This window comes from Natator depressus, chromosome 6, assembly GCF_965152275.1.
Source record: "Natator depressus isolate rNatDep1 chromosome 6, rNatDep2.hap1, whole genome shotgun sequence".
NCBI lineage: Eukaryota > Metazoa > Chordata > Testudines > Cheloniidae > Natator > Natator depressus.
The window spans coordinates 66,928,157-66,950,502 of record NC_134239.1 but is presented as its reverse complement, the minus strand read 5'-3'; the positions used below and the strand labels follow the sequence as shown (position 1 = coordinate 66,950,502).

Sequence of the window (22,346 nt, the reverse complement as noted above, 5' to 3'; positions counted from 1 at the left end):
GTCCTGCTTACTTACTCTTGTGAGTAGTCCCGTTGAAGTCAATGGGCCTACTTGCAGAAGTAAGGTGAGTTGTTTTGGTTCTTGGGGTTTGCAGCTGTGGAGGGAGCAGACTGGTTGTGTTCAGATCAAACTCTGTAGTGATGCTTTTGCAAATGAGAATAGTGGCAGGAAGCAGGCTGCCTTCCCTCATTTTAGCCCCACTTTTTTGCATGTGTTTCAGCAAATCTATCAAGGTGCTTAAATGGCTATAGAATCTGAATGTCTCAAGTGTTTAAGAAGAGAAATAACAATCTCTCACTCTTTCTTCCTTCCTAAACTCTGGGGGGAATGTCTGGATTAGTTTCTCGCTCTTGGTTTCTGTGTGTGTTCATGTGCATTTTGTACATGTGCAGGTTGAGGGAAAGCTAAGTCCAAGATGTGAGTTTCTGTGTCTAGTTCTGTTTGTGGGGAGGTCCTTGGTCATTCTTATTTCTTGTGGTAGACAGTTCCACAGTCCTGGGATGGTGCAGCCTGTTCCTTTCTCTGTGACTGGCCAGGTGGAGTCATAGCTGGCCCAGGGGCATATGGAGGAAACAGTTCCTACATTCCACCAAGTTCAGGGACTGGAATTTTCCCGGGCCATTTCACAGGGCACAGAATGGGGGAAGGCATCTTGCACTGTTCCCCACCTGCACACCAGGGCTCAGGGCTTGTGTGTACATAAATATTAACCCAGAATAAGGTAGCATGTGAATTTAAAACAGATTAACTATTCCCAATTAATTCCATGTGTGGATGTTCTTATTCTGGAATAAGATTGCCTTATTCCAAATTAGTTTACTCCATTTTGGTAGCAGATTAAACTAATTTGGAATAAGGTGCTCTCATTCCAGGGTAAGAGCATCCACACATGGAATTGATGGGGTATGGCTATTCCAGCATAACACCTCCCGCCTCACCCCCACCCAATGTAAACAAGTCCTGAGGCTAGGGTTGGCCCTAACTAGTTAAACCTCACAATACCCAAAGTAAGACCAGCTCTAAGTAAAGGATACGTGGGAGTCACGTCACTGATCACCGAAATGCAGCCACTCCTGGTGTGGGATATAGAAGCTGTGTTATTAGTGCACATCAACACTACATTATCATTTAGGATAAGTTCTGAAGGATGGTAATACCTTATCCACTTGAAACTACAGGAGGAGTTTGGGTAGGCAGAATGTAGTTACCTGAGCTGGAATTTGTCTTGGTCTCTGGGGACCTTCCTTCCCATGAGAAAAGTCTCATGGGATCTTTAGTGACCACCGTTGGTTTTGTTTCATCTGAAAGCTCCCTGTTCCAGAGAGATTATGCTTTGGCAAAACAAGCTAATTTTTGCTTTTTGTTGTTGTTAATGTATTTACCCCAAGAGCTTCTGTTCCTGCAGCATCTGGTTATGAGTGAGATACGGTTGTTTTTATCCGTTTGAACTCACTTACACACATAAGCAGGTATGCATTTATTATATGTAGAAGCCAGATGCTGGAGGGAGCATATGCTACAAGGATGGCACAAGGCAGCCTTGTACCAGGCACACTGTTATCTTGATGTTTATAGGAGGAATCATTGTCTAAATCATTGTTTAAAGCATAGGGCCAGGAGAGCTGGGTTCTTGGGCCAGGTTTGTCACTAACTCACTGTTATCTTGGGCAAATTTGTCGACCTTAGCCATACTTGCATCACTGTGCCTCAGTTTCTCTGTCTATGAAATGGGGATAATAGCGTTTCCCTTTCTCACAGGGCTGTGATGAGGACTGATTAGTGGCAAGACATGTTTCGTTTAGAATTTAAATAGGCTGAAGCCGCCTGTATCTGCATCAGCTACCAAACCTGAGGTCTTTTTTATTTAAACTATAATGATTTAGAAGGAAACCAAGAATCCCTCCTCCCCCATATTCGCTTTGCTGTTCCTTGATGTGATTAGCTCATTTAGTGCTCCCTTGGGTCTCTCTGTACCATCCATCTCTTGTAGCCCCATTGTGACGGCACACAGCATCTATCTGTGGTGTGAGCATTGCCGTTTCCAGGCTGCACACGCTGTGCTTGTGGCAATATTAAACCAATGAGAATTCTCCACCAGCCACTCTGGTGTCTGGGTTGTGTGCACCCCTTTGCTTTGTTTACTGGCCTTCACTTCCCCCATCTGAAGCACTGCACACAGGAAACAGAAAAGATCCAGAACCTCCTTTCACTTACACATGGTTTAAAAGCAGGAGAGGAGAGTCAGACGCCCCATGGATAAACTTGGTTTCTTACAGCCTTCTTGTAAAGGCGTTAGAAGGCTGCCTCTCACGACACAGTTCAGGGTTAATTTCACACAACACTGCACATAACTCCCTCCCTCTTTTCCCTTCCTTCCCCAGCCTTTCACGCAAGCTTTGAGTTATGACTCTCCTACACTAATGAGATAAACAACATAACTCACTGCAGGTTCTGCTATTTCCTCTATAAGCAAATGGTTGGAACCTTCTGTGGTTGCCCTACAAGGCACAGCAGTGCAAGACAACCCAGCAAGTACTAGAGAGGGCAAGAACTGTACATGTTTTACTGTGGGCACAGGCAGAGTCAGAGTAGGGGAGGTAGGTTCAAAGCAGACGTAAAAGGCCCTCTCTCTTGCCACCTCCTCCACAAAAATGACCAATGGTTCACACTTTACTTGATCATGTTGATAGATTGGTGGTTGGGGGGTGGGGGACAATGGTGTAAATCTTCCCTCTTGAAAACGGTATCAAACCTGTGTGAATCAAGTGAAAGTTTATTTAGTGGCTGGCTAAACACTGCTGAGCAGGGATTTATTGAATAGCAGAGGAGAGCTCCCCTCAAAAGTTTCATAGGGTCAGTTTGGAGGCCTTTAGGAGCTTATCTGAGTTCATCTGGTGACGAATTGGCCTGGAGGCCTTCCTACAATATTTCTGGGACTTCCTGCTTCCAGCTGAGCTTTTAGTATTTTGATGTTTGTGATTCACCATCTTTGCTGGAGCCTAGAAGTGCCCATTTGTGAGAGACCAAGAAACAATAGAACCAAAGCTTTTCAAATCTTACCAAAAAAACAAAAAAAAGTTAGGTTTTGGGTTAAAGCTCAGGTGCAGGATTTTACCCAAATCCCGCATCCCAAAGGAACAGGTCAAGGAACCTGATTCTCCTTTCTCACCATTTTTTACACCAAAGTAAGACTGTGAATGCCCCTGCACAAGGCATGTTTGTGGGAGGGTTATACTCCTTGTATGCTCCTCCACAATAACCCACAGCCAGTCACAATGTATACTTAATAATAGCAATTTAAATACTAGTTAAGGTTTGTAAAGTGCCTTGAAGTATGTCAAGCACTATAGAAGAGCTAGGTAATTCAGTGTTTTTCCTTCCAAAGCCAGTCATAGACTATACACAACCCACTGAAATGCAGCATTCTCTGAGGTAGGGTGTAACAACTGTCACACTGCATAACAGGGAAGGGAAATTGTTGCTAAGGCCACCAGAGCCAACCCCCATTCTTACAGGAGGTGTCAATCCATGCAGGGCAGACAAGAACTTTGTTTTCAGGATCTTCTCCAAAAGCCCCTCCCATCCCCCAGTGAATTTGTTGGTGCTCAGTTTATCTGCTGTGATAGGGTCAGGCCAGATGGCTACAGGAGAGTGATAGAAGGCAGATATATTAGCCCCGGGTTAAGTAGGTCCCTTTTCCTTGGGTAAGGTAACAGGGAAGGTTCCAGAACAATCAGGAACTTTCTGGAAACAATTAAGGCAGACAGGCTGATTAGAACACCTGCAGCCAATCAAGAAGCTGCTAGAATCAATTAAGGCAGACTAATCAGGGCACCTGGGTTTAAAAGGAGCTCACTTCAGTTTGTAGTGTGTGCGAGGAGCTGGGAGCAAGAGGTGGAAGGAGCTGAGAGTGAGAGGGCATACTACTGGAAGACTGAGAAGTACAAGCATTATCAGACATCAGGAGGAAGGTCCTGTGGTGAGAATAAAGAAGGTTTCGGGAGGAGGCCATGGGGAAGTAGCCCAGAGAGTTGTAGCTGTCATGCAGCTGTTACAGGAGCCCCTGTAGACAGCTGCAATCCACAGGGCCCTCGGCTGGAACCTGGAGTAGAGGGCGGGCCCGGGTTGCTCCCATCCCCCCAACTCCCTACTTGATACTGGAGGAGTTGACCTGGACTGTGGGTTCCCCCAGAAGGGAAAGACTCTGGCCTGTTCCCCGATCCACTAGGTGGATCAGCAGAGACTGTGGGGATTGTTCTTCTTCCTTTCCCCATGCTGGCCAGTGATGAGGCTAACTGAGTGAACTGCATATTTGAGCCACGAAAGTGGCCAAACTGAGGGCTGCCGTGAACCTCTGAGGTGAGAAAATCCGCAAATGAGTGCAGGACCCACCAAGGCAGAGGAGGAACTTTGTCACACTGCCTCAAGAGGATAAAGGGTGGCTTGACCCTGCTGGGATTTGAACTTTATTTTCTGGGAGTCTCCATATTTCAAACTGAAGACTTAGGCTGCACTTGCCAAATTTGATTTGCTCTTTCCTTTGGGGTGAGCAACTGGGATGGCCCAGTTTTCACAAGTAAGTAGGGTATCAGTTTTTTTCATAATCAACATCTGGTTTGGGGAGTAGATTTTGTTCCTGGTTTGGTGAATGTTCTTTGCTTTTATGTAAGGCTGGCTTAGACCACTCCGCTATCACCATATGGTAGGATTGTTCTGCATTATTGACATAGGTTTGATTATTGTCAAGTTGTTCAAAAATGACCATTTGTGTCCATGGGGTTAAAGCCGTTCCCATCCTATCGGTTATAATTCTTTTTTGTTGTTGTTGTTTTTTTTAAGTGGCACTCTGGTTGTAGTGAACCCCTGTGCAGAGTGAAATACGTTTAGTGAGACATGTGCCTTCTCTGTAGGGCTGATTCTGCAAGATGCTGAGCTGCTTCTGGGATGCCGAATGCCTTCAGTTGTCTGAGCTGCTTCTCACTTTGCAGGATTGACCCCTATAGTATGGTAATACTGGGAATGGAGAAACAGAGATGCTTGAGAAAATAATGGGGATTTATAAATGCGAAGGGGACCACATTTATTTTTTGCTTTTAACCCACAGGACTGGCCCCAGGTCAGCTGTACACATATCCTGCTCGCTGCTGGCGCAAAAAGAGACGCTTACATCCTCCTGAGGACTCTAGGCTGAAGCTTCTGGAAATTAAACCTGGTACGTGTTTTGTGTTTTTTTTCTCACTTTCTCTCTCCTCTGTGTTGCATTCACTGAGGTGTCGTGGATCAAGTGAAGACTGGCATACGCACAGCACTGGTGCTTAGTCTCTGGACTCTGTCTTGGCCTGTCTCCTTCTTCTTCTCTTTATGCAGTGGACTTGATAAAATCTCCATTCTTTTTTTAGAAAATAAAATAAATATAAGTCTGCAGGCCAAGTTCATCCCTGGCATAAGTGGGTGTAACTCTCATTGAAACCACCAGGAGCTGAACCCACTTATATGAATCTTGTCTTCCATTCATAAGGATATAAAGGGACAATCGGTTATCATAAGAATGGCCATACTGGGTCAGACCAAAGGTCCATCCAGCCCAGTATCCTGTCTTCTGACAGTGGCCAATGCCAGGTGCCCCAGAGGAAATCAAGTGATTCATCCCCTGTCGTTCATTCCCAGCTTCTGGCAAACAGAGGCTAGGGACACCATCCCTGCCCATCCTGGCTAATAGCCATTGATGGACCTATCCTTCATGAACATATCTAGTTCTTTTTTGAACCCTGTTATAGTGACTGCCAAAGTGTTAGTAACATGAAGATTCGCTATGGCCTCTGTTGTGAAATCTTTGCTAGGAAGAGGGGTGAGACCACTGATTTGTGTGCAGAATCATGCACTGATAAGTTTGTATAGTGCCTAGCACAATAGGTGCTACTGCAATATAAATAGTTAATCATAACAGTTAGTGAGGATGTGGAACATTGTGTGTGTGTTTTAGTCCCTTTGATTTTCACCCTTGCTATCCTTGGTGCTCCTCCTTACCACTAAACTAATTTGAAATGGAGAGTCTGGATGCTGAATGAGTTATTGTAAAGCAGATGTGGAGGATCAGCAGCTGTGTCCGGTAGAGTGCAGTGTGGTGCATTCCTCAATGCAGTTAGTAGTAAAGGCATACTGTCTTTAGGGTCATATATTTATGAGAAAGAGGGAACACACTGGGAGCTGTATGTGGTTTTCAAGAGGAGAGACACAGCCAGTATAAAACACGCACATTCAACCGAAAATATAAATTAACAAAATATTAAAAAAATGTTTGACAGCATAAGGTGTCTGGGAACTGAGTGGTGAGCAACAATACCCGGAATTGGTTTTAGTGCAGTCATTTGTGGAGCAGGAGGTAGAAAAGATGCAGAGCCAAGTCTTGACTCCACGGAGGTCAGAGGCAAAATTCTTGTCGACTTCAGTGAGACCAGGTTTTGGCTCATTATCCCCATGATAGCAGAGGTCACTAATAAGATGGGTAAAAGGAAGGAAGTACTGTAATTGCCAAATAAGGGTTACAAACCATGGACAAAATCAAGACCAGGGGACTGATCGTGATCTCACACAGTGTAAAGGAGAAATTACTCTATTGTAATAAAATAATAATGATAATACAATATACTTTTGCACTGTATAGCATTTTTCATCTGTAGATGTCAAAGAACAGGACCATGTCTCAGCCAATTAGAGTATTGCATTTGGTAATCGAAAATAAATACATTCAATACAAGCCCGCTTTAGTGTGAAATGCAATTGCATTAAAGTATTTTCTCTGTCATTTTTTAGTTCCATGCTAATATGAACAATTCACAAAAATCTCTCTGATAATTAACGATGCTCTTAGTGTCCAGCGCTGTGCCTGTGGAATTTAGTTTGTGAAATATTTTCATTTAACAGTAATTATCTTCACATCTTGTGATCTAACTCCTAAATAGCTGTTGCTACAGCAACCTTTGGACAACGACCTCTCTTTGGCCATTGTAGACTGGGACAGTTGCATGGGTAGCTGTAGTAAAATCATGTGATCAACAGTCTAGCAATTTTTATGTTAATACTAATTATGAAAACCCATAGACCATGCGGCAGAAATAAAGTACTGCATAAGTTCATTTGCTGTAACTACTTAAAGTGACAATATAGCCATCATTATCACTTTGTATTACCAGGCAATTATGAATTACACTAAATATTTGACATTTAATTTCACATCTGCTGGACTCCATCTTTCAATGGTGAGATCTTTCATATCTTAAGAAATAAGCATTATGGCTCATGGGAATAAATCACTGTGCGTCTGTGTATGATTGCACATGGATCTTTATAGCCAATCTGTAGTGCCCGTCATCCAAGCACCTCAAATCCTCTAACTGACATTACACCTGATCCTGAAGGGTGCTGAGCTCTTCTTGGAAAGTGAGGAGTGCCCTCATCTCCTATGAAGGTTGCTTATCATAGCCCAGGAGCTCAGTGCCTCTCAGGATTGGGTGCATTAAATGGATAGTGTCATGTTAAAATCATATATTTTCAAAAGACAGTTTTAGTATTTTTATTATTTATGTTCTGGTAGGGGCTATAGACCTAGCAAAGAGTTAGGGCCCCATTCTGCTAGGCACTGCACAACTACGTAGCAGGGAACTTACTCATACAGATGTTAAATGACTGGTCCATGGTCACGCAATAGCTGGAAATTGAACCAAGAACAGAACCCACATCTCCTGAGTCCCAGTCCAGTGCCTTAGCCATGAGATCATCTTTGTCTCAATTTTCCTTACCTATGTTACTAATAACATCCTTGATTATTAGAGCAGAAAAAAAAGGTGAAATCTACTTTTCACTGTGTAGACTGTTTCCTTTTAGCATTTCTCTCAGCTTGGCCAACTAAAATAGGTTAACAAGTTTCTTCATTGGTTCCAGTCATTTTCTAGTTAGTTACACTCTTTGTTCTCATACAGTTGTGCAAGACTGCAATGTTTCACTTAAAAATGTTGGAGGGAAAAGTTTGTTTTCACTAACGTTTAAAAAAAATCATGGAAACTTTTTAATTATTCCATAATTGCCTTTGAGTTTCTGCTATATTATAAACCCTAAAATCTGCAAAAAGATTATATTGTAATCAAAATTGGTAGGTTCGATCTGTGGCTAAATTAGAACATTTCTGTAAAAGTTAAAGTGAATTGAGCAAGGTGCACTGGAATTACGAGACCCTAAAAATTGTTGTTTACCAGAGTCCAAACCTCAGATAGGTGCCTGCAGACTTAATTTCACCGCAGTGATGTTTTTTTTGTGTAGGAATTGATCTCAGGTTCTGTAAACATTATTGAAAATGCTAAATTTTCACCCAAATTTGACCTGACAGCCAGAAGATGGTAATAACTTTTGATCTCTACTGACAGGGACTGGAATTGATCTAAAGGTGAGGAATTCTATAACCCATTACCAATCCATATTATATTGGCAGTATTCCCCCAAATCTTAAACTTAAAATGTTTTTTTTTAAATCTGCTTTTCATTCAAACACTTACGCATTTTTTTAAACAATGGAAGGTTTTATTTGTAACATACTCTCCAATGCTTAAAAATAACATTTTTTTCTAGCTGATTTCTTTTTTCCTTTTCCATATGATAGTCACTGGTTCCACCTGCCAGCCCTTAAGTTTGTTGCAGAATTTGAAACGAACCCTGCTTATTTCTGCTTACTTTCTTGTATGGGCATCTGTCTGTACGGATTGCTGCTGCAAGGCCAGCAGAGGGAGCAACAAATAGCATGTGATTAGTGTGTGCAGGGCCTGACGCTGCTTTCACTTAAACAGATGTGAATTGGGAGTAACTCCGTTGAAGTTAGTGGATTTACATGAGTATAAAACTTGTGTGAGAAGAATTAGACCCATTATGTATGTTTTATTTCTTTGTATAGATTTCTCTGTGACAAGAATGGTTTATTGTTTTTGTTTTTTTTAAAATGTATTTATTTATTTAGGGCAATCTCAGTGAAACTATGACAGTTTTATGGTACAGTTAGGTCAAATGTTAGGTTTGGATAAATCACAGACACATAGAAGAGACCATTACGATTATCTGGTCTGAACTTCTGCATAACACAGGCCATAGAATTTCACCCTGTAATTTCTGCATCAAGCCTACAACGTCTGGACGACCTAGAGAATATCTCAAAATTATCCCTTGATTTCCACCATCTGTTCTACGTACAGTAAACTTGGAGGGAAGGACAAGCAGTGAAACATTTAACATTTTGAGGAGTAGACTTTAATTTTCATGAAGTATTTTATAGGGTACAGTGCTGCATGCCAAAATAGAAGAGCAACAGATATAATGCACATATGGATATAGTCTACCCTGTGGTTGTACAGCATGTATGCAGATATAATACTTTCTAGATCACTTTGGAGTGAAATTCAGCCTCATAGTCTGAGCACAAGACTGGGAACAGGAACTCCTGAGGTTTTTTTTTGTTTGTTTTTTGTTTTTTTGTATTAGTGCTGGTCAGAAAATTTCAAAATGTTTGAAATTTGGAAGCAAAATGAGCCATTTGTGTTGTTTTGTAGAATTTCTAACTGGTCCGCTCCTGTTTTTTTTTTTAATCGGTTCTAAGTCTGTTTGGAAAACATTGATGAAAAATGGATAAGAGGAAATTCATTGACATTTCCCCCCTTTTTGGACCAGCTTTAGCTTTTACCTGGACTAAAGTAAATATTGATTCCTCTTGTGCCCTTGGACAAGTCCCTGCAGCTCTGATTCAGCAAAGCACGACAGCATGTAGATGACTAGTGAGTGCAAAAGCACTGCACAGTTGGAACTGTAAGCTCCTATTCTCCACTATTTCTGTCTCCAGTTTGTACTTAGCAGCCAGCGGCTGCCACTGGGAAATGTTTGTCATGCCCTGATCTTCATCCACACAACCCTGGCAGAAGTTAGCAGGAGGGGGTTTACTCTAACTTCTGCCATAGGTGTAAACTATGCTAGTGGGAGAGGGGTCTCCTGCCCCTTGATACATTCCCCCTCCCCATCCCCTTATACACATCCTTAGCCCTGTCTACGCTACCTCCACCATCGTTAGATCAGCAGAGATTCTCCCTCCAGTCCAAATCTCTAAGCAGTTTGTTCACTTTGCTCTTCTTATATGCTGCAAAGTGAACTTGATGGACCAGAGCATCTGGCCCACAGCACTTTATACCCATGTGTGTACAGGAGTAAATGACTGTACAAGACGCAATGCAGTGGAGAATGAAGTCCAAATCTTGCTATCTCAGTTTCTCTGTCGGTAAAATGGAGGTAATAATACTTGTTTTATTTTATCTATGTTAGGGAAGTGTTGCAAGGGTTAATTAATGAATATTTGTGAAGCACTTGGAGGTCTTAAAGTGAAAAGGACTATATAAATTAAAAACATGTTGTTTGTTATGGGTTTTTAAACCACATTTTGGTCATCAACACACAGCCTTGCAAAACAGTCATGAAAATTTACCAGCCCAGGAGCAAAATCTGCTTATCTACCCTTTCCAGGATGATGATGCAGAACAACTATTTAAACTCATTCATCCTAAATAAATAAATAAAAAAATCACTCCAGGTGAGTGAAAGAGTAGAATTTTGTAAGGCTGTATGAGCAGGGTAAATGTTGTAAAGATCATTCTGATGTTGCCCAGTGTAACTCTTTTTGCTTTGTGCTGACCTTCTGTGAGCCGTGCATTGTATGGCTACCAGGGCTGCCTAAGCTGTGATAACTTCCCTCCTAAGGGAATTAAAGCACGTACAATCCTTGCTGGAAGCAGTTACCTTGTGATAAGCTGTAACTTCTTAGCCTTCTAATTTAATTCTTTAGGTTCAAGGGCATGAGAGTGAGTGTGTAATATTGCCCCAAATGGAATTTCATGATCTTGGATGCCTGAAAATCAAACATACCCGTTTCTAGATGAGCAAATAATTCTTGGTGGAGAATTAAGTCAGTAAAGCTAAACCACTTTTTGTATTTGTGGACTATCTGCAAGTACATTGCTATTTTCTCAATTTGTCTTTGGAATTTATGGGACTAACTTTTTGTCTCTTTCTCCCCCTTTCCTCTGTAGATTGAGATGGACTAGTTCACGGCAAGTATTTGATACTTGCTATTCGAAATTACACGTGTGTTCGTTAGCACTGATTGGTCTCATAAATCACATGGTGTCGCTTCTGTTTCTTGCCTGGATGAGCCAGCTCTTACAATTAGGAAAAGGGCTTCCCGAAGAAGCCGCTGGGGCTTTGAATCTCTCAAGTGGCTTGATCCAAAGCCAGTTGAAGTCATGCGCTAACTCCAGTGTGCTGTGGATCAGGCCAATGCAAAAGTAGCAAATAATCAGGACTAGGGAAATGTTAATTCTGTATCTTTCTGGGCCACCTAGGCCTTTCCCTGAGACACCATTCCTAGAAAATCTAGACCAGGTACAAAATGTGTGCAAAACTAGGGTAGTTTGGGGTAAAATTTTCCCAAGCACTCCAAGTCCCATTATCAAAAGTGAGGTAAGCACTCAGGAGCCAAAGTCCTATTGATTTTTCAAATATGACTTAACCTAAAATTTTTAGGAGGCTATTTTTTAAAATGTTATCCAGTGGTCCTGATGCTGCAAATGCTTAAGCACATGCTTAACTGTAATCAGGTGAGCAGTCCTTTGGCTTCAATTAGATGATTTGCATGACTAAAGTAAAGCAGGTATTTACATGTTTGCTGGATCAGAGAGTGCGAATGAGGCACGTAGCTGACCCTGCATTTTTGCATGCACAATTATGTGTATATGGGCCTCAAATGAATGACACATACTTTTTAAATATAAAAAAATTGTCTTCTTTGAGGTACACAAAAGCAAATTTGAAAGATGTTAAAAGAAAAAACTGCAAAACCTGGAAATAATAACAAAAAAGTCCTGTGTGTGAAACTGCCATTAATTTGAACATATATAATTTTTACATTTCTGTTTTCAAAGGGTTTTTTGTTGTATTTTATATTTTGAGATTGCAGCTGGAAAGATAATATTCATCTTGAATGAGAGTTAAAGTTGTGTTGTGCTGAAATATGGATGACTCTGTTATATCTGGCAAGAATGATCTGCCCAGCTTCAGACACTTGAAAGGAGCTTGATTTTTCAGAGGATGAGTGAACAGAATTTTAGCACCCTTATGGTCTCTCAAGTTGGGCCTCCAAAAATGGAAGCATCCAAACTTAGTCACCGTTTTTAAAAAAAACCTCTTGGCCAATTTGGTGGTGGTTGTTGTTGTTGTTTTTAATGTGGATGGCGTGAGATTTGTGATGTCCTTAACTAGGAGTTTCCTTGCTTTTAAGTGTTTTTTTTAATTTTGTTAATGATGTGTCAGATATGTACATTGTTTCCACACAGTAACTTGAATTAGATTTGGATATAAACTTTTCTGTTTCTGGAATTTCCCAAATTTTAAAAAATGATTATTTATTTCCTGGGTTTTAAAAATTTACATCTTTCACATTTTCTCTTGTGTAGCTGAATAAAGCCATAAAGCCGGTTCCATGGGACACTCCAACTGCTTTGTGTCACTGGAAGGGCGCAAAGCTGTGAGAGCACATTGGTCTGTAGAGGTTAGATAGGAATCTGCCCCATGTTTTTTTACATTTTAAATAAAGGGCCTTTAGCTACTGACCCCTGTTCTCTGCCAAGTCTATTAACTTTGGAACTGTGACCCAGGTCCTGTGACTGGTGCCAGGAAATAAAAGTTCAGTTTCTTGTAAGCACTCCCGTGTGTTACTCTCATTACAGAGAGGTTAACTGAGAAGATTATTAAATTGAGGAATGAATGGCACTGGTGAAGCTAATAATGGCTTCTGCAGAACCCTTCGTCATGTAGAGCTTGATCCTGCAAAGTGCTGAGCAATTCTTTGGGAGCTGGCCTGGAGTGCCTAAGGCAGCTGGGTGTGGTAACAGGTGCCTGGGATAGCTGGTGTGGGTGTGTGTGTTAACTGAGGTTGGACCTTGCCTGTGCATTCTCCCTACTTCCTTAAGTCGTCCTCCTCCTCCTCTAGCTTCCCACTTCCGTACTGCCTGCTGCTTATCTGGCTGAGATCCAGCAGGGAGAGCAGGCAGCTTGAAGCAGAGAAGCTGCCTGGCATATTGCAGAGAAGGTGTCTCAGCACATACCTCTTAACCTCCCAAGGCTCAAATGTGGGATGCAGTGTGTGATGCAGACTCAGGGGTGCTGGAACAATTTTTATGGGGGGGTGCTGCTGATGGAAACCATGTTGGTGTTTGTTTTTTACTGTTTCAGGCCAGGGAGTGCGGCAGCACCCCTAGTTCCAGCACAGATTCAGAATGAGAGAGATGAATTATTCCTGATGGCAGTGTAAAATGGTTGAGATTCATTCCTTTAGTGTACAGGAAATAACTTTTTCCATAATGTTACTCTCACAATTATTTATTTCTGGGTGTAAGTAATTTTCAATTAAAAAAAAAGGGGGGGGGGAGATACCAAATCTGTGTTGAATGTAGATAACCTGAGGACTAAAATAAGGGAAGTCCCTTGAAATTAGGCCATTTAAGAGGTACTTCAGTGCTTCTTAGCAAAAGGGAGGAGCAACTCCAGAAGCCTAGTCTACATGAGAAAAGGTTTGCCTATATCTAGAAAACCCTGCTAGTGTAGATACAGTTTATGCCAGCGAAGAACTCAATGCTTTTGCCATTATAGCTTATTCTGGATCCCCAAACAAAATAAGCTACACCAGCAAAACCACTTACCTGCATCCGTGCTAGGGCTTTAGCCTGTATAAAAATGTCATAAAAGAATTCTCCCCAGCATTGGTACACCCTCAAAAGCTGTAAGTGTAGAGGAATGCCTGTTACTCTTCTGGATGTAGGACATCCCAACAAGGAGGTGTGTCACGGCTGCCAAACGCCTGAGTGTCACATGAGATGAGTGATACATGCCCGCTCTGCTGAAGATGACTCATTTATCTCTCAAAGTTTGTTCTCTTGAGCAACTTCTGTCTCACATGACACTTGAAGTCAGAAAAAGTCCTGACAGTACAGGAGCCTGGTTCTTCTCTCATGCTACTCTTATACCGGTGTGACTCCATTGACTTTAATAATTCCTCCTTATTTACATCCGTGTAATTTTGAGGACCGTTTGGCCCCAGCAGTTTTACAGTTCACTACCAATAAACAGCTGAGAGAGAATAACCAGGCTTCAAAATAATTTGGAATTTCTGGCTAAATAAAATGGTCTAAAATAAACTTCTTTTCGTTGTACTGCCTCTGGACTAGGTCCTGCCAACACTGCTGTTCCCAGTGCTTACTACCATGAAGAGTCCCATTGGAAGACAATGGAGTTGCTCATGGTAGTAAGCAGTACAGGCCTGGCGTTCCACTGCTCTGCACCTTGTGTAGTCATTTACGTTTTTGCAAATTGCTTGTAAAATGCTCTGGGACTGATTTTCAGTTGCAGGAAGGCCACTTCACACCATTCTGGCAGTGTTAAAGGGGCCTTAAAGTGGCTCTAATTGTTGTTTACACTCTCTTTAAGGTGCCTTTAAAGGGGACTTTTTGTTAATGAAATTAAGCCCTCTTAGTCTGATCTGGCACCCTCCACTTGACACAGGCGTAAATGACTACTCAAGATGCAAAGCAGTGGAGAATGGTGCCCTATGACTGGTAGTAAGATCTGGAGGATTGAGCCCTGTGGCTCCAATCCTGCAAACATTTATACATGTGAGTATCTTTAGGCATGTGATTAATCCCTTGAGTTCAGTGCATGCAAAAGTGTGTGCAGGATCAAAACCTTAGGGCTTGATCCTGCAAGGTGTTGATCACTCTGGCCCCATCCCACCAAAGCACTTAAGCACACAAGTAACATAATGCACATAAATAGTCACGTTGAAGTCAATGGAACTGCTGGGTTAGAGTCTGAGTACTCAGCATTTTGTAGGACTGAACCCTCTAAAACTGAAGGACTGCTAGACCAGGAAACCATGTACTACTCCTTGTATACTCACTTATAATAAAGAAATTCTTAAAAAAATAAGAGAGATTGCGGAATGTCATTTTGTTCAATAATATGGCAATTTCATGTATTCAGTTTTATTAACTTCTTGGTATATGGCAAATTAAGTTGTTTTGTAGCTTGAAATATTATAACATTTATAGTGGATTATTTTTTCCAATGTATAATATAAAGGAATAAACAATAAATGTTAACATTAAGGTCCAGTTCAAAATGTTACAAGCCAAGCTTTACTTAGTTGCTGAGCAAGAGAGAACTCGGTGATAGTTTTCTCTCCACTACATGTCCGTTCCCTCTTCAGTGGACACTTTAAATCTGTTGTTTTCATTCTCTAGGGTCAACATTTTACAGCCTCATAATCATCTTGTACCTGATGGATATTAAATATGTTTTTACTGGATTACAATTCATTTCAATATTCCTTGCATTTAAATGCATAATAAATACAAGTATTTTATGCACCAAAATTCAGACACCACCAGTGTTTGCCTCTGAGCACATTGTCAGTAATAATCTCCTTGGGAGAAGGAGGACAGGTGTGTACTGTGCATTGGGAGGGAGAAGGCATGTGTGTGGTTTCTTTTAAATGTCACCTCCCAGACCTAGATATCACTCTTTTATAATGCACAAGATTTTATTCCTCTTAAAAGAAGTTGATGATTTAGGGCCAGAGCCTAAGTTGGTGTAAATGGTTGTCACTCCAGCCAATAGAGCTGCATCCATTAGATCATCTAAGAGCCTGGCCCTTAATGGGGTGGGGAGGGATGGAAACTTTACTCCTCCTCCTTGAGAGAAATGAACGATTTCTAAATATAGGTATCGGCACCTAGATACTACTGGGATGGATGCCTTAGAAATACATATAATAATAATAAATACCCTGTGTAGGACCTATGGATCTACAGAGAAGACCTTTAAAAAGACGAACAGACCTTGTGTTATAGGAAGAAAAGCCGATGTTCACAAGTGTGGGTCATACTGTCAGGCATCTAAATCCACACTTAGGCATCTCAGCAGGTGGCTTGATTTTTAGAGGTGCTGAGTACCTGTAGCTTCTCTTGACTTCAGTGATGCTATGTCCAGGAGTGATGCAGTAGAGATACTTGATACATGATGATAAAATTAAGTTCATAGAAGCTAGGAATGTAAAGAGGGATGTGACATTTGTGAATGATGCTACTGGTGCATCTGCCATGTAATGTGCATTGCTGAAGTGAGGTAGCAGCACAGCTGTAAAACTGAAAACAGCAGTGCTGTAACTGTGAGTGATGCTATAGACCAGGACGGTATTAGCAAACACACTATTAATTGAATGGAGCAAGAATCAAGACTGAGTATCCTCTGAAGCTGCTATAACTGGGGATGGCATTATAAATATCTTCTTCTTTCTTATGTCTTCTTTTTCCTTTATGCCGCTTTTCTTGATAAGGGTTGTGGCGGCAGCATGGAGAATAGGGAGGACCAGACCTCCCTTTCTTCTGCACAAGTTCCTCCTGAGGGATTCCCCAGCATTCCTAGGCCAGCTGGGAGATCTAATCTCTTCAGCGTGTCCTGGGTTGGCCTCGGGGCCTCCTTCCATGGGACGTGCCCAGTAGAGTTTCAAAGAAAGCCTCCCAGTGGGCATCCTTACCAGGTGCCTGAACCACCTCAACTGGCCTCTCTCGATCTGGAGTAGTGGCTCCACACCGAGGTCCCGGAGTAGAGCATTATAAATCTATGAACTTGTATATACTTTTGTGGGGCTTTGTTTTGATATCCAAATGAGCAAAATAAATCACCGTTCCTGCTAGCAATGATACCCCAAATACACCTGAACTTAGCAAATGCTACAGATGGAACCAGTTTTCAGTCCTGAATCTTAGTTAGTTTCCTACTGCTTTAGTACATGGACAATATTTTAATAGTTATTGTGCCCTTTCCACCATTCACTTTTTCATATTGGTAGCAGTTTAGAAACAGTTTAAAGAAAGCTAAATAACCAAATATGCATGTGTAGATTGATGAGCTTGTCATACCATTCTCTTCAGCTTCCCCTGACCTGCACTCTGTTCCAGAGATGGATGATTGTTCTGGGAGGGAGAGAAGCTAGCAAATCCCACAACCAGATGTTAGGGAATGGACAGGGCTTCTCCTGGAACTCAGAGTACTTCTGCGGGAAAAGGACACCCAGGTGCCTCCATCTGCCAGTGTTTATCTCTCCTTTTTTAAAAGGAGCATGACTGGGTTTGGTATGGCTGCGAGGATGGATGTGTCTCTGTGCATCAGAGGGGAATGACCAGTCATTTGTCTCTTCACTGTGGAGTCTGCCTGCAGCCATCAATCTTGCAGCCCAGCCCAGCAGCTCCTTTGGCTCATCCTTAGTCGAATGAAAGGTAATACAGGAGGATCACAACTCTTAGCTTCTTGTATTTCACTTTCGTTTCCCCTTGGATGTTAGTTCTCTCCCTTCCCCCACTTTCATCCATCCTCCTTGCCATTTTCGGTAAGGTGAAGTGGAGGCAGAGGACAGACATTATTAGGGTCTAGGGCTTTATCACACAGTTTAGTTCCTCTCTGCTAGATGAGGAGGAGGTGTGAGAGAGAGACAGAGGGCATAATGCAGGCTAACAACATCTATGTCTCATACATTTTGTTGCAATTTTCAAAACAAGTCTGTTGTACTTTGGCTTGAATATGCAATGGCATGATTATACAAGCTTGCTGCTATTTCATCTTATTCCCTCCCCCACTTCTTCCTAAGACTCCTTCCTTCACCCCATCTAGTGTTTTCAAGTATGCATTGAATCTACTTGCTCCTGTCCTGGTCTATTATAGTAGTATTAGATACAGCCAAATGGTATGGCTACCTAAGAGACCACCTTACACTTTATTTGCTGTTGCAACATTTGCCATCAGCTCAGACACTCTTGCTAACAGTTCCTAGATTTGATGGTCTAAAGGCTGCTGGAAAGGCTTGGAGGGATGTCTAGGACTCCTGAATTCACTATCCTGTTGGATTGACAGAGACAGTCTATTGACCTTCAGGGCACAGTGTAATAGGATTGCCTATTTTTTTTTTCTCTGACTTTTGCCTCAGGGTGTGTATGTAGGGGCGGGGGATGAGGGATGACTACATGTTTGACTTATTTTGCAGGAGTCCATTTAGAACTGACATTGATGAATTTAAACACATTACATGTGGACCAAAGTGATGTTTGATTGATACATTTAATAAATAGATGAATACATTTACTTTTTAATTTTATGGGTTGGTTCTAATGATCTGAACATCAGGTTTGAGTCAGATTCCCTCAAGAAACATACATTCAAACCCTGTTGGGGCAACTCAGCCCTTCATATTTTCGTTTGGGTTCAGCGCAATTTAATGCAAGAAGGTCTTTCAGAAAAGATGTAAAGTACTGAGCTGCTATCTGCTCTATATGGACATTGAAGATTCCAGGGAATGTTTAAAGAGTAGGAATTTTATCTTGGTATCTTTAGGCAATATTTTGCCTTCCCCAAACTGTTATACTACGTAGCGTGGCCACCTGCTGGCCTTTCACCCTTGGAGGTAGCTGCATTTTTATCAACACTCTAGGTGTATTATAAAGTGCTATTGTGACAGAGAAAATTGTCACTGGGAGCTCTTGGGAAAGAAAAGTCAGCACCTTTCAATAGACTGGGCAATTTCTTCTTGTGTATTTGTTAGGGCCCTGAGCCTGGAGCTCAGAGGGAAGGGTGGGTCATAGCTCCTCATTTCCCCAGTGCTATCAATCTGGTTTCAGATAGAAACCAGGAAGTGGATTGTAAAAAGTTTCATTCTTTTCTGAAGGATGAACTCAGGTAATGATGTGGAGAAGGGTTGCTATCCTGGAATAGAAGAGGAGAAAGCCACCGGAGCCTGTTTAAGCCACGCTTATGTCAGAGTGGGTAAGGGAGGACTTGCTCCTCCATTTCTCTACCAGCAAGCAAATAGTTATAAAACCTGGTACATCTCTTCCAGAGGTACACAGGATGGAACAAATGGAGCATGGCTGGAAGCTGAAGGCCCATTCAGGCAATGAGAAGAAAGCCAGGGAACTCTGTCAAATCAGAGGAGTCTCTGAAGAGTCAGAATTCCATGTCTTGGTGTTGGAGGGCAGGGTTGCAGTCTGAGCTGAGCTTTTTTACTATTTACTGTCTAAAACCCTTTTGTTTCTTTAATTCTGACCTCTTTTCCCTAAACCTCGTAATAAAGCCTTGGGAAAAACATTAGCATTGGGAAATAATCTATTTGTGGTGTTGGCCCAATGTACCACGTGACCATGGAAACTTCCTTACAGTGGGCTCCTGGTGGGGGGTCTCAGTCTCTCTCATTCGTACATTCTTTTTAAAATAGATGTTCTCTCTCTGTATCCTTGTCTTCCTATTTGCCACCCTTTTTACTGTGTTATCTGCACGTTGAACAAATCACTTTTATCTGCTTCTGGCCCTCTCACCTCCCTGCCAATTTTTAAGAAGTAATTATTGCCATGTTAGCATGAGCCTGCCTACCCCAGATGGCCCATCTGTGTCCACAGCTGCCCTCTGGCTGGCCTTTTGGAGGGCATTCTACTGCCTTTGAATGTCACCTTGTTTACCCCTTGCTGCTTCTTGCTCCTCCTCCTCCTCCCTCATGCAGAGTCTTGCTGAACCTGCAGGCTGCCTTTCACCATCTGCATTGTCTCTGCTGCCATTAATCTTCCTGTTTTACCCATTTTGGTATTAATTCTAGAGTTCACATTTTAATCTAAAATCTTTATGGGGCTGTTGGAGTTTTTCATCTTCATGTGGTGGCAAGAGCTGAGGATACATTTGTTGTGCTTTTCCCCAGTGCCAGAAAGATACTTATTGGCACCTCTGGAGGAAAGTGTCAATGTTTGCATTACAAGCGTGCCTCTTTGTAACAGTACGTTGAAATTACATATCGCTATCTGTCTGGCCTTTATCAATGTGGGTAAGTATCCTCATTCTTAGAGGTTTATCAATTGGCCATTTATCTGCTATGTGTGCAAATAAAGTCGACTAAGTTTTGCACTTTCTTTTTCTTCACTGAAAAAATGGTTTAAACCTTTGCAAGCAGCTATAATAATATGTTGCACTTTATAGGCACTCTTATTTGAGGATCTGAGTGTTTTGCAAGCACTAAACAAGCCTCACCACACCCTGTGAGGTAGGTAAGGATTATCTCCACGCTACAGCAGGCAGAGGGTAAATGACTTGCCCAAGATCACACAGCAAATTAGTGGCAGGACTAGAGACAGCATCCAAGATGCTCAATTCCCTGTCCCATTTGAAACTCCTCTTGACAACCTTCCTTCCCTCTAGAGCATGTCAATTAAAGTTGCTTAAAGCAATTGGTCTAGCAACAATTGCAACAGTACCCAGCACCTGCCCCACTTCTGTGGTGCAGTTTGCTTATTAAACATCCTGACTAAAATGTGGGGAATTCTCACTACAAGCTCTCTAGGGTGTCCTATGGGATATTATAGAAGTCCTGCAAAATCTCACAAGATCCCACAAATTACCTTAGGAGAATCTAAAATTTACATTTTTTTTAGCAAACTGTAATAACACTTAGCACATCCCATTAACACTCCCACCCTTCCCTGAGAAGGTATGTAATTATAGTCCCATTTAATAGATGGGGAAACTGAGGTGGAAAGGCTGTAACTGGCTCAAGGCTATGGAGAGCATTGACACCGGAGCCAGGACTAGAACTTGGCAGCTCCTAATTCCTTGTCCATTGCTCAGATGTCTAGATCACACCTAGCTCCACAGCACCGTACCACCTGAATTACTGACTTCTGTCAAATGTAGGGATTATGCAATCTCTTTCCTCAAATACTATAATATAATTGTCACATGAGCCGATGCTGTGAAAGGGTGAGTTGCATTACGTCTTGTTTTAAATTGATATAGGATGCTATTTAAAGAGAGAGAATGAATGGCAAAGACTGCGAAATTAGAACAATGGTTTCGGAGGGGAGAATAGAGGGAGAGATCACTTTAGGATTTGATGCCCTGGGGGAAGTTAGCTGCTCCAGAATTTAGCCAGGTATTGTAAGTTTGAAGTTTGAAGGTACAATGTTTTATATGTGCCATTGATTTATATTTGTGCTGAGAAATAAACGTGTAAATTACTTCTGAGACACAATCAACGGGAGGGCTATTTTTTTACTGTGATGTCTATTAGAGACTAGGCTACCATATTCTGCTTGTAAAACACACAGATTAGTAATGGGCAACTTTTACAATGCTTAACCATGTTCTGAGGACTGCTACCAGTCCCTGCAACCCTATTTCTCTCCCCCTTTGTTGGTAACCTCATGTGCTGTACAATTAGGTAGGTGCTAGTGGCATCCAGGGATCCTTCCCTTGGGCCCAGGGGAAATGTCTGATCATTCAAAGGCATCCTGGGGTTTTCTTGCAATTTATACCCAGAGTGTCCCATGGAATTGCACAGTCCCATAGCGCGCACACATCCTTTCTTGCTTTCTCTCTCTCTCTCTCCCCCCCCCCCCCCCAAGCCTAGTAGTTTTTGTAGGACAGGAAGGGATGAAGCCCTGGGACTTTCCAATCTGCCAGTGCTTGCTGTGGCATAAATCGAAGGAAAGCCCCAGTGGGCCTTTACATGTAGAAAGACTGTTTAGTGAGGCCCATTTTAGGGATCAGTGGGCCCCACTTTAATCTGCAGCATCCTACGGGGTGAGGTACAGCTCCAGTTTGCCCCCTGAAGAGAGCCTTTACGTGAGGGAGGAAGATCCACCAATTCATTCACCCCACTCAAGGCGATGTATTGCGAGAGGGAGATAATAGACAGATATTGCTTCCCAAACATCTTCAAACTTTCCAGTAGGATTAGTTCAAGGACAGGTTTGCCATTCCCTAATGGTGACTTAGGGCCTGATTCTTGCACTCAGCCCCCTTTTACATTGCCAGTGCGGTGTGAAGGGGCATTGATAGACAGGAAAATCAGGCCCTTAGTTGTGAAGACATTTGGGCATGATTTAATGCAGTAGCCTTTCACTTCCACTAGAGACCTGGCTTCTCCCAGTCTGTCTCAGATCAAAAGGGAAATGAATGTGATGGTTTCAGACTAGATCCCAGAAGATATTTGTTTGCACTACTAACCCACTGCACAGTTCAGCACTATTGGCAGTTTCTGTTCCGGAGAGGCCCAGGACTGGGTTAATAGGCAGTATCGTGGAGCCGGGTGGGAGTGAATGATCAGCACTGGGTGTAGGTCCCAGGACTGGAATAGAAGGGGATTGCAGGTCAGGAGTGAAGTGCATTGACAGAATGGAAAG

General features: G+C 42.2%; 1 protein-coding gene across 4 annotated transcripts in view; it reads left to right on the top strand.

Moving 5' to 3' along the window:
* DPF3 (double PHD fingers 3) overlaps window positions 1-22,346 on the top strand; it is a 217,672-nt gene that overhangs the window by 93,571 nt on the left and 101,755 nt on the right. For all 4 annotated transcript variants that reach the window (XR_012639930.1, XM_074955589.1, XM_074955591.1 and 1 more), the window contains exon 3: window positions 5,105-5,212. Coding sequence is in view for 3 of the 4 variants with exons in the window: in XM_074955589.1 (XP_074811690.1) it covers window positions 5,105-5,212 (108 nt within the window). In the remaining variant the exon portion in view is untranslated. The remainder of the gene's footprint in view (window positions 1-5,104; window positions 5,213-22,346) is intronic.